The 14,674-nt window shown below is 38.2% G+C and overlaps 1 protein-coding gene across 1 annotated transcript in view; it reads left to right on the top strand.

The window, feature by feature from the left end:
- The first annotated feature begins 5,365 nt into the window (after nucleotides 1–5,365).
- Nucleotides 5,366–14,674, top strand: part of Runx1t1 (RUNX1 partner transcriptional co-repressor 1) — a 130,276-nt gene continuing 120,967 nt past the window's right edge. Inside the window, 2 exon segments of the mRNA XM_047566914.1 lie at nucleotides 5,366–5,461; nucleotides 5,463–5,487. Of these exon segments, the coding sequence (XP_047422870.1) occupies nucleotides 5,366–5,461; nucleotides 5,463–5,487 (121 nt within the window).

Consider the following 14,674-nt stretch of genomic DNA (forward strand, 5'->3'; position numbering starts at 1 on the left):
ATCCTTTAGTCTAGTTTTAACATTATGGTTGCTGTCAGACAGTTGAGGTAGGATTCAGTGATTTCATTTTCTTCTTTCTCTTTACTTTTACCTTTTTAGAGTGCTCTGACTACCTCACCCAGTGTTAATCAGAGAATCATAGTTTGATCCAGGCTTTTTTTTTCCCCCTAGTCAGAATGGATATTGAGGGAGTTGAAATCTATCCTTTCTTGTGCTATATTTAGCATTTGTTATTAATTCTTTCAAAAAACAGAATTCTAATAAAATAACCAAGGAGTCAGGTTCATTTTGAATACACAAAAAATGAATTTAAGATTAGACAATGAAGAATTTTATATTAAATATTTTTGTGTAAGCATTAATAATGTAGTTATAAACCATTTGAACAGCAGTTACTTTATTTGAAAAGCTAAATGTTGTGTGGGAGAATTTCAGTGTATAGTTTCTCCAGTGTCCAGTTCATATCTAATAAAAGCAGTGTGTGGAAAACTGGTCGTCGTCTTCCTCTTCTTCTTCTTCTTCTTCTTCTTCTTCTTCTTCTTCTTCTTTTTCCTCTCTCTAATATTTGGACAACTCAAAACAGACCAGAAGTCTTTGAAATGATATTTTCCTTTATACTAAGTCTCTTTGACCCACTAATACCTGCTAATAATTTGATTTTAAAAGCTTTCAAAAGACCTTCCGAACAAGAAGTATTCTGCCCACAGTACAATGCAAACTGCACTATGAAATTCCAAGTTGTTTTAAATAGTAGGACAGTACCATTTCAGCTACAGGAATGCAGCTTTTTTTTCTTAATACTTTCACGATTATTTCTGAGAGAAGTAAACTATTGCTCTTGGTGTTAGTATTTGATGATAAGCTCTCCTATTGAGGTGTTGGTTTAAATATTTTCTGATAAAAGAGTATTTCATAAATAGCAAAGAACTTCACAAATGTAAGGTGCCATTATAATTTATTTTATTGTAATATAAAAGCTTAGACCCCCCCCTTTTTTTTTCTTAAACACTGAAAAGGGATCAGGAGAAAGAAATGCTTCCAATAGGAATGCTGGTCAGTGGTTGTCAGTTTAGGACATTCTTCACTGTCAAATCCTGTTTCTCACTTCTTTGATATGAACATCAGCTGACAGGCACTGAATGCAAAGCCTTCCTCATTGAGGTTTTATACAGGCAACATAGCCCTTCATAGCAAAGCAGTCTGAAAAATTGGCACCTGCAGGATTTGCATGTGAAAAAAAACCGAGTCAGTTGCATTTTACTGGAGCCTATTACTGTAAGTTATGTAAGTTCAGTGAGAAAGACTATTTATTTGTTGCTGTTTGGGCATTTAAAGATTCTTTATTTTATGGGCACCTTATTCATCATATAGTGATCCACAGGCTTTATTGATAGCAGAAGCAGGGAGAAGTAAGCTCTGGCTTTATTGAAGTTATTTATTATGGAATGGAGTTATTTTTAACCATGTGCTTTCAGAGTACACTTCGATTCATAGTTAATTCTTTAAATGTGCCTTAAAAGAATGAACTCATTCAACTGTAAGAATAATCTGTTATTAAACAAATATATAAAATTAGGTTAACATAAATATTCTTTCAAAACTACCTAGAACTTTAAGAGTTACATATTTAGCAATAACAGCTCAAAATCCATACTCAAAATTTGAACCTTTCATACTTCTAAACTTCAGGAAAAATGTTAAGTTTCTCACAGTTCTGCATGCAAAATTATATTTGTCACCTGAATGCTCTTTTCAAATTTATATTTGACCTTATTTATATGAAGTAACTAACCAATGTTAAATCAACTAAAAACCTTTGTGAACCTCAGTATTATCCATCAGTGGGGACCTTTATCCAGAGTAAGCTATTTATTATTATCTAAAGGGACACCTTCCAACTTCACTTTTTTTTTTACAGTCATTAATATAAGAGTTCCTAAATAATGTTTAAAGAACAGTGAACATTTTATTAAAGCAAACATTAGTTCAGTTTAATGGAGGTAATTGTAAGTGATAAGACAGAGCAGGTTATCTCTGTGTTGTTTAAACAGAAGGAGCTACTTTGCACCATTTCCAGTAGCCATCTGTAGAAGAGAAGGGTTTGCACCTGTCTGTCCACACTAATTATAGATTAGGGCCAAAGAAATGAAATTCGAGGAGGTTTTCAGCTAATGAAATCCATACTGATTTTATTGTAAATGTGTTTTATGTAAAGAGGATGATGGTTGAGTTATGAGTGAATAAATCGCTATGTAGCTGCTAGGCACTTGGTTTTGAAGCACAATTCTGCTGCATTAACCTTTGATATATTAAAAAAAAAGACAAACAACTTAGAGATGGATGCTAGCCTTTGTTTGGCATCTAGAGCTACAATTTAGTAAGCAGCAATGAGGTTCAGTGTGCAATTTAGAAATGTGCTGTAAAGCAGCTTAAATGTTAAGAATATTTTGATATTCTGAAATGCAGATGAAGTAGAGGTAGGTTCTGCTTTAACTTTTACATTTAAAACATTAGAAAATTAGAAAGCCTTTTTCTTTCTTCTGCATTTCAGCTTCATATACATGAGAAATTAAAGCAAAATGAGTGAGGAATGCATTCTGCAATAAAAGGTCACATGAATGTCTACCACATCTGTTTATAGTAATTATGAACATAATTAACATAAGAATTACAAATGAAATAATGACAAGCTGAGCAATGAGATATTATGCCATAATGGTCATATGTTGGAATTCTCACATTATAGCACACTAGAATTCACATACTCAAAGAAAGAAAGAAAATGCTAGATTTTTATCTGAATTAATGCTTCAAAACTTATCTGCCTGGGGCAGATGGACTCCTTGCTTTTATAGGAAGGTAACCTATTATTAAGAAAAGAACTAGTTGAAATTAAGATTTCTAGTCTCTAGCCTGGACTTTAAGACAGCTGTGATTATAGACACCACTTTCTGTTATACTCTTATTCTGTGATTATACTTCTTGATTTTTTTTTTTAATTGAAAGCCTTGAAGTAAAGTGTTTGCTTTGGAAGAGTGTCATGGATTCTTCCATTAGACAACTGGTTGATCTTTTTTATAACTGATCCAAAAGTCAATGAACAAACAAGGTAATAGAAATACTATACCTTTACAAAATAAGAACATTGGCAGATTAGTGTTTGCACAGTTTTCTTCATGCCTAGTGTTTGAGATGCCTTTTAAATAAAAATTTAAGTCTTCTGGGTTTGAAAGCAATACTAGTGCATTTTATTTTCAAAAATAGCATTTCTTAAGAGCATGTAATGGAAAAATCAGTGGGTAAGTTGCATTTTTTTCCTTCTAGAGTTTCATTGGAATTTTAGGTGCTTGTATGTAGTCTGTGCCTAAACTGATCTAACTAAAATGAGAAAAAGGGGAGGGTCTGTGTGGTTGCTTCTGGTTATTCTGAATGCAGTTTTCTGTAACAGCTAGAGTGAAAGGTGAAAGGGGACCTTTTATGAGAGCTAAAATGATACTCCAGAAATCTGTTGTTAAATTAAAAACATGAAGGGATGACAGATTTTCACCCATTTAGAGCTCACTTGATTTTGTAATGTAGACTGCCAAGTGGTTCACTTCCTACCTTTGCACCCTTCTGTAACTATTGAACCTGGTCACTCCTTGAAGATTTATGGAGAAATATTACCTTGTTCTCGTCTCAGTGATACCACAAGGTTTTCCACTTTATTGGATTACTGGAGGATTGTAGCAGACCCCTTTTTATCTGACATTCATTGCATGACAAGATTTTCACACATGCCCTTCCCCCACCATGCCCAGCTTTCTTCACTTTGTGTTACCTATCAAATATCCCTTGATTCTTTCCTTGGGGTAGGAGCTTGGAGGGAAGATGGGGGCACTACACATAAAACAGTTTTTTTTTTGGCTAAGTGATTTGGAGGGAAAGTACTTGATTAAACAATGCCTCCTCATTTTCTAAAGGTTCTCTTAAAATTTGTCTCCCTGAAAAGGTGATTGTTAGTTCTCTTGCTCTTCCATATCCTTCTGGACTCATTGGCCTTATTCCTCCCGGCCCCACCCCGCCCTGTTTTATCCCTTTCTACTGAGATCTCATGCACAAACTATTTTATGACTCCAGGTTTCACAGCAGCTGGGGCCACAGTGTGGGCCATGAAAAATTATATAGTTTATTGGCTCTTTTATTTTGAACTCACTTTCCACACTGTAGCGAGAGCTTCTTAACCAGGCTTCAGTGCCTTGAAACACAACACAACCAAATGCCCCCCTTCCCCCAATAAAAGAACCTCCTTTGCTGCATTATCTGCACTCCATTAAGGATCTGATCAGATGTTCAGATTGTCTGATGGGTGCATTTAAAAGTGAAAAGAGGCTCCCAAGGGACTACTCAGGTGTATCTCCCTCCTGACCCTGCTGGAGAGGAGGGTGAACTCTGGTCTGATGGAGGAACATTAGCCCCTACTTGTTCTCTGATTGATTCTCTGGCTCTGGGTGGGTGAAGAGCTGTGAGGCAGCTCAAACCAAGATTGATTGCCTCAATTTCAAATTCCCACCTCCAAAATAGACTTTCAGATGTACACATAAGGAACCCCCTCCCCCAACACAATTTCTGGAGGTGGAGCAGGTGTCTCAGAGTCACCTGTAGCTACCAATCACAAGTGGTCCTTCTTATCCCAATGATACTGGCTGCATGAGTCTTCAGCTGGGACCCATTAAAGCCCATGGAAAGGAGCTATTTTATATCTGCCTGTGCCCATCTCCTATGTGTGGATGTGTGGGGACTGGAATTTAGGGTATCTGGGTCAGCAGAGAAAGGGACAGGAATCCCCAACTGGAGGTTGGTCTGCAAGGCTGAAGGACTGCTCTGTGGACTCACTAGGTTGGTTTTGCAAATTGTGGCTATTTGGATGGAGGTGAAATGGTGAAGATGTCATTGTTACACTGCCCAAAAGAGTGCTTTTAATCCCTCTGACCTTGACAGAACCTCCAAAATATTCACATTTTGGAAATGCAGTTGTCTGGTCTGGATTTCCCCCTTTTTCTTGGGGTAGGGACAGATTTGGGCGGGCAAGCGACCCCCAGCCCTGGCTTTGACCCCCAGCCAACCTGAGGGTAGTTCTCCCCCACTTTCCAGCCCCATCGTGGGGCCTGAACCCCCGCCCCCTCATCCCTTATGGTTTCTCCCCTCCTGCCTGTGTCTCTCCTCTCTCTCTCTCTCCCACTTTTCCTCCCTCTCCCGCTCTGTCTCACACGCACCCTCTGTTTATTTTCCTGCCTCCATCTGGGCCCTGCTGATATTGTAATCACCCTGATGCACGTTGGCTTCTCTCCTCTCCCTCCTGCGCTCACACACTCACTCACACACAATGTGCCATCCTGACAAGCCTTTTACTTCTGATAAGCTCCGATGTGTGTTTAATGAATACAAAGCCGCGGTCTGGGTGCCGCCTCGGCCGCGGCCGCCTCTCGCGCGCTCCTTTGCCAGAAGGTAATCTCCGTGAACGGGGGAGGCGCGCGGAGGAGGGGGTGGCCGCGAGCGAGGGGGGCGCGGGGAGGCGGCTCTGCCCGCTCCCTCTCTCCCTTTCCAAATGATTCAGAAGTCGATAAGACCAGGAGAAGTGAAGATGTAACATGTTATCTGTCGCTCCTCTTAGCTGGCGGAGAGAATTTACATTTAAAGATTAGCAGAGGGAGAAAGAGAAATCTGCCTTTTGTTGTGCGGGGTGAGGAGGAGGCATCAGCCCTGGCCTTGACGCTATCTCCCATCACCTCTGCTATCCAGACAGGACTCACCGAGGTGAGATTACCGGAGGGCCTTATCTTTAATTGGGTTTAGTTTTGCCAGTCTGAATAGGTTTAAAGAGACTCGATAAAGGGGGAACAATAGATTATTTATTGACTGGACGCTGAAGCCTTTAGATGGAGAGAGAGAGAAAGAACTGCTTAACAACTTGATTAGTTCATTTTTATTTTAAGGTGAGACTCTCTCCCTTCTGGTGGGAGACGGAAGGGCTCAGGAACTTAGGTGCGATTTGAATGACGGAAAATGTCTTGTTTCCTCTTCACTCTCACCCCAGCGCCAAGCATCTACCTTATTTTCAAGGAGTTTCATTACCCCTTCCCTGTAGGATTGATCAAACTGAGTGAAGAGGGTAGAGGCTTTGGGGATTGGTCATTAATGTTTGGTTTTGTGTGACTTGTTTTGAACTGCTGATGTATTGATGTTAACGGTCCTCCAGTGATGTGGAAGGCAAATGAAGCCTACTTTTAATATGGAATTTGTTGATTGTATAGTATGGGTCAACTCTGGCTACAGGGAAAAATAAATCAATCTAAGTCTGTTAGGTAGATTTGGTTTTTGAATAAGAACCATGACATTTTTTTGGCTGCGATTCAGTTTAAGAAAAGAAGAAAAATGTTTTTGACTCATGAATGTATTTCAGAAAATTATAATATCAACTTTAGGAGATTCTTAAAAGGAATAAAAGTAGACAATGATTGTCTCCTAAACATTGTCAAGCTAGGTGTTTTCATAGGTAGATAGATATGATCCAGTAACTAAAAGCCTAATTAAAATTTGTTTAAAGCCAGAGGGGCATGTTTCCTTGTTGACAGCAGCAGATCGATTGGGTAAGACAATAGAGTCCCATTATTTTACTTCCATTGACTGAACATATTGACATTTCAGGTTTGCTGTTGCCTCAGTGAGCATGATGAAACACTGAAATTCACAGCCCAACTGGTCAGAGTGGCACATATATTACTGTATGTCATTTCTGCCTTCAGGTTACCTTATCACCCAGGCAGAATAGGAAAGGACAGCTTGGAATCCTTCAGAAGGGGAGAAGGAGTAGAGGTTTTTTTTGGCTAAGAAGCTGACAGCATGTCTTAGGAACATCATTAATTTTACCCAGAACTGGATGTTACATAAAAATATGTGGAGCAGTTTTATTTAAAAATCGGAGAAGCAAGGTAGCTAGCATCCTTGCCTATTTTACAGAAAGAGAATACCCATTTTCAAGATTTACCTTTACTCTCTGGGGAGATAGTAATTGCAAGTGGTCATTCATTTCAGTTAGATGACCGGCTTGTGCTTGGGTGACATCCATTCTTCCCCAGTTTGGGGAAGCTCCTGTTACATCTATATCTGATAAAAGAACATGTAGGGCTCCTTCAAAAATAGGGCCTGATTCTGACTTCTTGTTTCCAGTTTTCTTTTGTTGGGTAGAATATGAAATGAATGGGATGCATGTATTTTACACTCATGTGCTTAGTGGTATGTATAGATAAATATGTGTGTATTCCAAGCAGATGCAGACAAAATACTGAGTTTTTGTTATCTTCCTAGTATAATCTACTGGTTTACACATTTTGCATAGTCTTTACACAATAAAATTAAGTATCAGGCAGATTGAGTCAAAGAAATTTGAACCATACAAAAAGTGAATATAAAAAAAAATCCAGGAGGAACCTAACAAATTTTTGAAAGTTTAATGAAAGCATAAAACTATTATGAATATGACTTATACACAGCAATTGTTGCCACCAAGTAGCAACTGATACCCTTTACAGTGTTTAGAACAAAACTGGCTCTTTATACCATTTTCATGAAAATGTTAGGTTTCTATTTGATCAGCAGGTGCTGTTGAGATGAAAGCCATGTGTAAATTTTCAGAAGGCCAAAAGTGTCAATTCAGAAAAGGAAAGTGATAAGAGAAAATGCAATCAGTTTTCCTGTTTTCAATTTGTGCAGGATTTGAAGAGCTGTTTTGTTAAACTGCTACATCTGCTCCAATATGAATATTGAACTACTTCCACTAAAAATAACAACCTATAATTTGGAAGCTACTGCAGTCTTTTGTTAATGCGAGTGGGTTATTTAAAAACAAAAAAACAAAAAAATAAAAAATAAAAAAACCCAATTTTCTATTCTGACAATCTCTTGCCTAATGTGCATTTTCATTTGTTGGCACTTTTATCCTCAGCAGATAAATGGTATTATGCAATTAGGACCTCATCTTGTTTGACTATAAAAAAGGTTTCCATAGGTGAAAGTCTTGGTAATATAAAAAGGATTTGCACAAAACAAAATTTATTTTAAAGTAACCTTTCTAAATGCATTTATTTAAAATAAGACAGTTATTCCTTACATTCTCTAATACTACAATTTTTAACTTACTGCTGGCTATTGTAATAAAGTTAACACTATTCCATTGCATACTGAGCATTCTGTGATTTATTTCACCTTTAATATACCTGCAAATGTAAGTTTAAACTAATCAGGGATATTTTACCTAACAGGGCTTTCAGAATAATTTTTTTCATGCTTAAATAAAATGATTAAATTATGCTTGAGTGCCTGCATACAAAAGCGTTAGCTTCTATAGTACTGCTAATCAAATAAGTTTTATGGACAGGGAAAGCACCACATTAGAGAAAAATTGGATGCATTTTACTAGTGACATTTCTAGGAAAGACGCGTTCTTTTAAAATCATCTAATATTAATTAAAAACCCTAACATGTCTTAAATAATCATAATAAAATAATACTTTGTTCCTATAATAAGAAAGTGAATGGCAGTGCTATCCATGTGAAACCTGGGCATAGAAAATTAAGGTAGAAAGAAGACTGATGAAATTTGGATAAGGTTCAATATTGATTCAATCCTTGATTGCACTTGGGTTGACTTGTGGCTGAAGTAATTTGTCCAGGGTGAGACCTGATCACTGCTTAGGATCAATTAACTTTGTAGCTTGTGGCTTCACACTTGAATTGCTAGACATAGTCTTTACAGATAAACTCAGAATAGCTCAAGAATGGATCCAGAGGATGGCAGACACTGTGACACACTTACATGTTTAGTATTAACAAACACAATGTTTGTTAAACACCAACTCAAAATAAGAGTTAGTTTGAAGAATAGTATTGTATATTTGTGATTACCTGTATATAACCAGTGGGAGAACAATGCTCTTAAGGAAGGTAATTTCCAGTTTGAAGTCCAAACAGCAGTCCAGTGTGGCAGTTGTGCTGGGCATCAGATGGGTATATTTCTTGGTAAGCATCATGTTTGTGGCTGCTCTGAAGAAGAGAGACTAAATCACATATCAGTGTTAAAAAAGCTTATTATCAGACATAATTCCATCACTTGTGATGTTTTGTGCTAAAACCATAGTGTCTTATGTGGCACTGACAGGAGAGAGCTTCCTGGGACTTTTCAAAATGTTCATACTTGATGCAGTGATGTCTGGGTCTTCTTACATCAGAACCACAGATGGAGTAATGGCCCATCATCAGTATTTAGGGCATGAGAGGCTCTTCTTTGAAAACATTTAAAACCATCACTGTTGCTTACAACCATCATCATTTTTCAAGAACCAAGAGATACCAACTTCGAATTCCTTGCTTTGTTAATTCCAAATGTGATTTCCTGGGTAATGTAACTCATGAAGGAATAAAGCAGTCATTTGTTTTTGTAGGTTTTGTATTGATCAAGGTCTCTCAAGCAAATCAGTATTTGGGTGAAAAGGGCCTTTAGAATATAGGTCTTGTGGAAGAGGAATACAAAGAGCACCAATGTGAAGTTTTTCCATTGTGTCTGGACAATTCTAAGCACCCCTAAGTGCCTTGGGGAATGTGATTGACTGGCTTCATTAATCTTTTAACACCTGGGGCACAGATCATTTCTAAGTGTGCTCTGGACTTTCAAGGGCTGCCACATAGTTGTTGGTCTTGGGAGAGAGGAAAGGAATTGATAAATGTTAGAGACTCACTGTGAGCCTGGCCTTCACCCTCACTTGTGTTTTCATCACAGATTTTAAGTAAATGATAAAACAGCATTTCACTTTTTTAATGTCAAAGAATTCCAGCCCATCCTCTAGAACTGGCTATAGTTACTATTTTGCTTACCCCTTTGCCCCAATTTAGAAAATTGAGGTTTCCTTGTTCTAAAATCAATGATCTACTTTGTGCCTGAGGTCTAATAATTAGGACCCCTACTCTCTGAAAATTGGCTTGATAGTCTCCATGGCAACCATTATCCACCCATCCACTGTTTTCTTTTAACCCCTCTTTTCCTCCCACCTAAGAGTCATTGTCCACTGTTAGCTCACATGTCCTGCATCAGTCTTTATTCCTCAATACCTTCTAATCCAAGCCTCCCTGGTCCCTTGTCAGGATATCTCCATCCTTCATTGCACTGAGTCATGAGAAATTGATCTGTTCCCTTCTTCAAACCTACCCCACACTCTGGAGCAGTGTCTTTTGGCTTGCCCTACCCTAGTAGGTCACTCTGTAACTCAATCTTAGCATCTCTGAGTTGACCAACTTCAACTTCCTGGAAGCCTTTTAGAAGGATAGGGATTCTGCTCCATTTTTACTCCAGAGAAATAGTTTATAAGTGGTTGCATGGTGTAAAGCCCTCTCTGCATTATAAAAATAAGGCCTCTAGGCATGCAGTCCTGTAACTGGTATGCAAATGGGGATTCCCTTTTCACCTCAGCCACTGACTTCCTGTGTAGCCTGAAGTATGTCCCAGCCCTCAAATGAATTCCTCAGGAGAAAGATGAGGAGTCTCTCATATATTTGAGTCTATATATGATATGACTTCGGACATTCCCCATGGTTAGGAGAGTGAGAAATAATCCAGCACTTATATTTTATATCACAGGTTTGAGGAGGTAATATCTATTCATATATCTGGGGAACGGATCAGCATAGGGCAACACTGTCTGCTCTTCTCCTTGTGTAGAGAGGACACTGGGAAGATGGAACCAGTCTTCCATAGCCATCCTGGACCTGGAGTGATTGTCTGAAATTTAGTTGTTAGTATACCTTGTTCATAAATGGGTGTTGAAGGAATTAATTTGTTTATGCAGGGAGGAGGAACTAGAGAGCTTAGGTTTTGTTCAAGGAAAACAATCTTTGTGCTTTTTTCTCATAGTTACTGGACATGATGATGAACTGGGGGTCCTGGCAGTAGGCGTGTGGCCATGGTGGTGGAGATGGATTATGACTGTCAGCCATTCACTCTTCCCCAGGGTCACTTGGAAACTTTAGAAACTGACCTCTATAAGCCATTGTGGGAAATAATCTGGTAACAGCTTATTTAAATGAACAAGAGTACATTGTCATTTGGCTGGGAGTCAGGTCTTAAGTAGAGAAAGCCTGAAAATTTTTCCTTTGTTTTATCTGAAGAAAGTTTACTGTTACTTCTGAGAACATTTAAAAATTTAATTATTTCCACTAGCACCTTGACTTTGTACTTTTCTTTAGTTTGTAAAATTGGTATAGGAGATTAAAACATACACATTAGAAGTTTAATCCTAATTTATGACGTCGTTAATAATGAACCCAGGCTGAATTTCTTTGGAAGTTAGGAGCTATTACTTTCTTCTGGTTTGATCAAGTGAGCATTTTATCATCATCCAGGAAACTTGTTTATTAGGGACATCTGTGATTGCAGGGTTTGGCAGTCATATTTTCATCTGTTATTAGAAATAGAAGCCATAGGAATCACTGTTGCTCCATAGGCTATAGAAGTTTGTTGTACCGGTATTCAGAGTTCAGTAGGAGACCAGATTGATATTCTTTGCCACAAAGAAGAATGTCTTAAAAGTATATTGCAGTGAGTTCTTAGTTGGTATTTGGCTATTACATTAGATAAACTATTAGCAGGAGATGTAATGGAAGTTTATCTAAAGAAACTCAAGAGGTAGGTGGTCAGTAAAATATAACGGGGACAATGCCAGAGCTGTGAGGAGCCAGACCTGATTAGGTAATAAGAGAAGAACACTAGCGGGGAGAACTAGCTGTAAGAAGTAATTATACAAAGTATTTGGGAGAACTTTTCAGTTAGACTTTTTAGGGAATTCATCTAGTAACACTCGGATGGGAAGTCAAAGCCTAATGATATTAAGAAAGTAGACAGATAATGGTACCTAAATTGGTATTCGCATATAATGTTGCCAGGGAAATAGCGCAGCGGTATTTCAGAGAACATTTCAAATGCATTTCCATTTGATTTGGCAAGTGGAATATTAGAAATTGGGAACTCATTCCTCCAGTGGTGATAAGCATTGTGGTCTAAGTTGTGCTTTAAATACATCTTAGAAAGTTGGTTAGTCGATCTGGTTAAAACTAGAAGAACTACACCTCTCTTCCTAACCTCAAAATAGAGGAAGATGTGAGCTATAAGACAGGTCATGAAAGACTGCTAGTTTATTTTCTGAGTCTATGCATATGTTATGTACACAGTGATGAGCAAACACAGCTGGGAAGAACAGCAGATGATACTGGGACTGGAACTGTGGTGTTTATCAGACTGACATAGTAATCCTTCTTTCCTGTGAAAGTGTTCTTTTTAAGTGACTATTGCAGTTCTGTAACTTTTATCATGCATCAAACAAGAATTGTCCTTTACTACTCAGCTCCTTTGCCCACCTGTCACATATTATCCTTCTCATCTCTGGATAGATTTATTTAGAAATGAGATCCATATTTGACCTCTGATGGGAAACAAATGTGGACAATGACTTCTCATCCTTTTGTTTCAAAAAGGGTAGGTAGGTCCGTGCAGGTCTAAAGGGAAAAGAAAGGTGATCTGTCTCCACTGACATGTTCAAGTTAAGCTTTGACTTGGCTAAAGGGAAAAGGTACAAGATACCAGAGGAAAACAGAAATGCAGAGCAACAAAATAAGAAACCATTAAATGTTCTTTGTCTTTTTAAAAAGAGAGTTATGCACTATTTTTGCAGTTCCGGTAAAGAAACCTTTTATGGTATCTGAAAGGAAAGTAAAATGTTTGCTCCTGTGAGTGAATCTGAAATAAATTGATACATATTTAGTAAGTATATGCCTACTTAGTGTACAGCAGAGTGCCAGGTGGAGACACAGGGCAGATAGCAGGGTCAATTCCCACTGAGCCATAAGCCCATTCAGGACAAATTAAATTGCTGCAAAGATGGTGGGCCTTGATTACTTAACCAATTAAATGGTACAGTAAATGGAATTTTAGAGGTGGGAGTGAATTGGAATTTAAATCTGTCTTGAGACAGGTAGGATTTGTTAAGACAGAACTATTGTAATGGGGATATAGTAATTTATAAGGTAGTACAGAAGCCCAGATGTGGAAACAGCTTTCCTAGGAGTATTGGAGTAGGGCAGGGGTGGAGAGAGAATATATTAACAAATGTAGCAACAGCAAAAAAAAAAAAAAAAAAAAAAAAAAAAAAAAAAAAAGAACCCTTGTGTGATTAGTGGGAAATAAGAGCAAAAAGACCATAAATGTCTTGCATACCAAGCATTTGATTTTAGCTTCATCTTCTGATTTAGCCAGAAGTTTTAGAAACTGTCCTGTGAGACCTCTCCAGGCTAGGAAATGGCATGGAGGGTGGCCAGATTGGATGCTGGGTCTTTCATCTGCTTTTATAATAAGTTGCTTTTTAAGTTGATTTTTCTAGTTGGAGTTCTTTTGAACAACAGATTGCAATAGAAATGATCTTAATAGAAATGATGATCCAATAGAAACCATGGATCCAGTTAAAATTGTGTTACTGTAGACTTGTTCCAATTGGGATGGCTCAGATAACTGGAGGCTGAGGAGGGCCTGGAGGCCAAGGTAGGCAGGAGGGATGTTACAGCAGTTTAGATTTTAGGAATTGCAGAAGAATGACCAGGATTGGGTTTGTGAGAAGGAAGGAAGGTTTGTGATGAGAAGAAAGAGGCAAATACAAGAGGCATTGCGAAGGAAAAATAATTAATGTTTGCATAGAGAGGTGGTTTCAGAGAGGGGGAAGGGTTAACCCGGATTAAGTGTCAAGTGCACTTAGCTTGCTGGAACTTGGGAATTGCTTTGGAATTGCTTTGGTGTTTAAGAGGCAGTTTGCTTGCCCTACCACAGGTTCATAGAATCCCAGTCTTTAGAGAGAGGAGCCTCCGAATCCATTTGTATAACTTAGTCCCAAGGATTCTTGTGGTCCCAACTGTTACCTTCCCTTCAGGAGATAGTGACTTGGCTGTGAAGTGATAGGTGTTCCTTAAAAAGTGGTTGTTACATAGAAGACTTATTATTAACCTCTCTGGGACCTGGCTCTCTCCTGTGTTTTGGTTCCATGAATGGATCTCAAACTGTTCTGTTTTCCTCTTAGAGATGCCTCTTTTGGCTATGTGGGAGAATAAAAAGTGGTCTGGTAGACTGGGATCTGGACACTTAGCTTTATATTTGACGAGAGCTGCTTATGGTTTATGTTTTATTTATTTCAGCCATTGGAGTTAGGTTTGTAGGATGATTTATAAAACTTCTTTCAATTCTAACACTGTGCACAGGAGAGATGGTGGAATAAGGATGTAAGGAGAAACCCATGAAAGCAGAGGCAGTCCTTGTAAACCAGCAGGCCCCAGACCCTGGGCTCTACACCCGGGGAAGGGGTGGGGTGGAGCAGTTATTTCAAAGGTTCTTTGACCCTGGATGTATTCATTGAACACCCAAAGCATTAGTCCGGAGACCAAGTACTTTTTCATGCAATGATGCTTTTCAGATCTACTTTGAATGAAAATATCAAAAATGTGTTAAAATATTGCCAAAAATGTGTTAAAATATTGCTGAGTTAAACAGAAAATTGTCTGCATATATGTTACAATCAACAGATAGTAAACTAAATATGATCATTTGAAG

Source organism: Sciurus carolinensis, chromosome 1 (genome assembly GCF_902686445.1).
Source record: "Sciurus carolinensis chromosome 1, mSciCar1.2, whole genome shotgun sequence".
NCBI classification, from domain to species: Eukaryota; Metazoa; Chordata; class Mammalia; order Rodentia; family Sciuridae; genus Sciurus; species Sciurus carolinensis.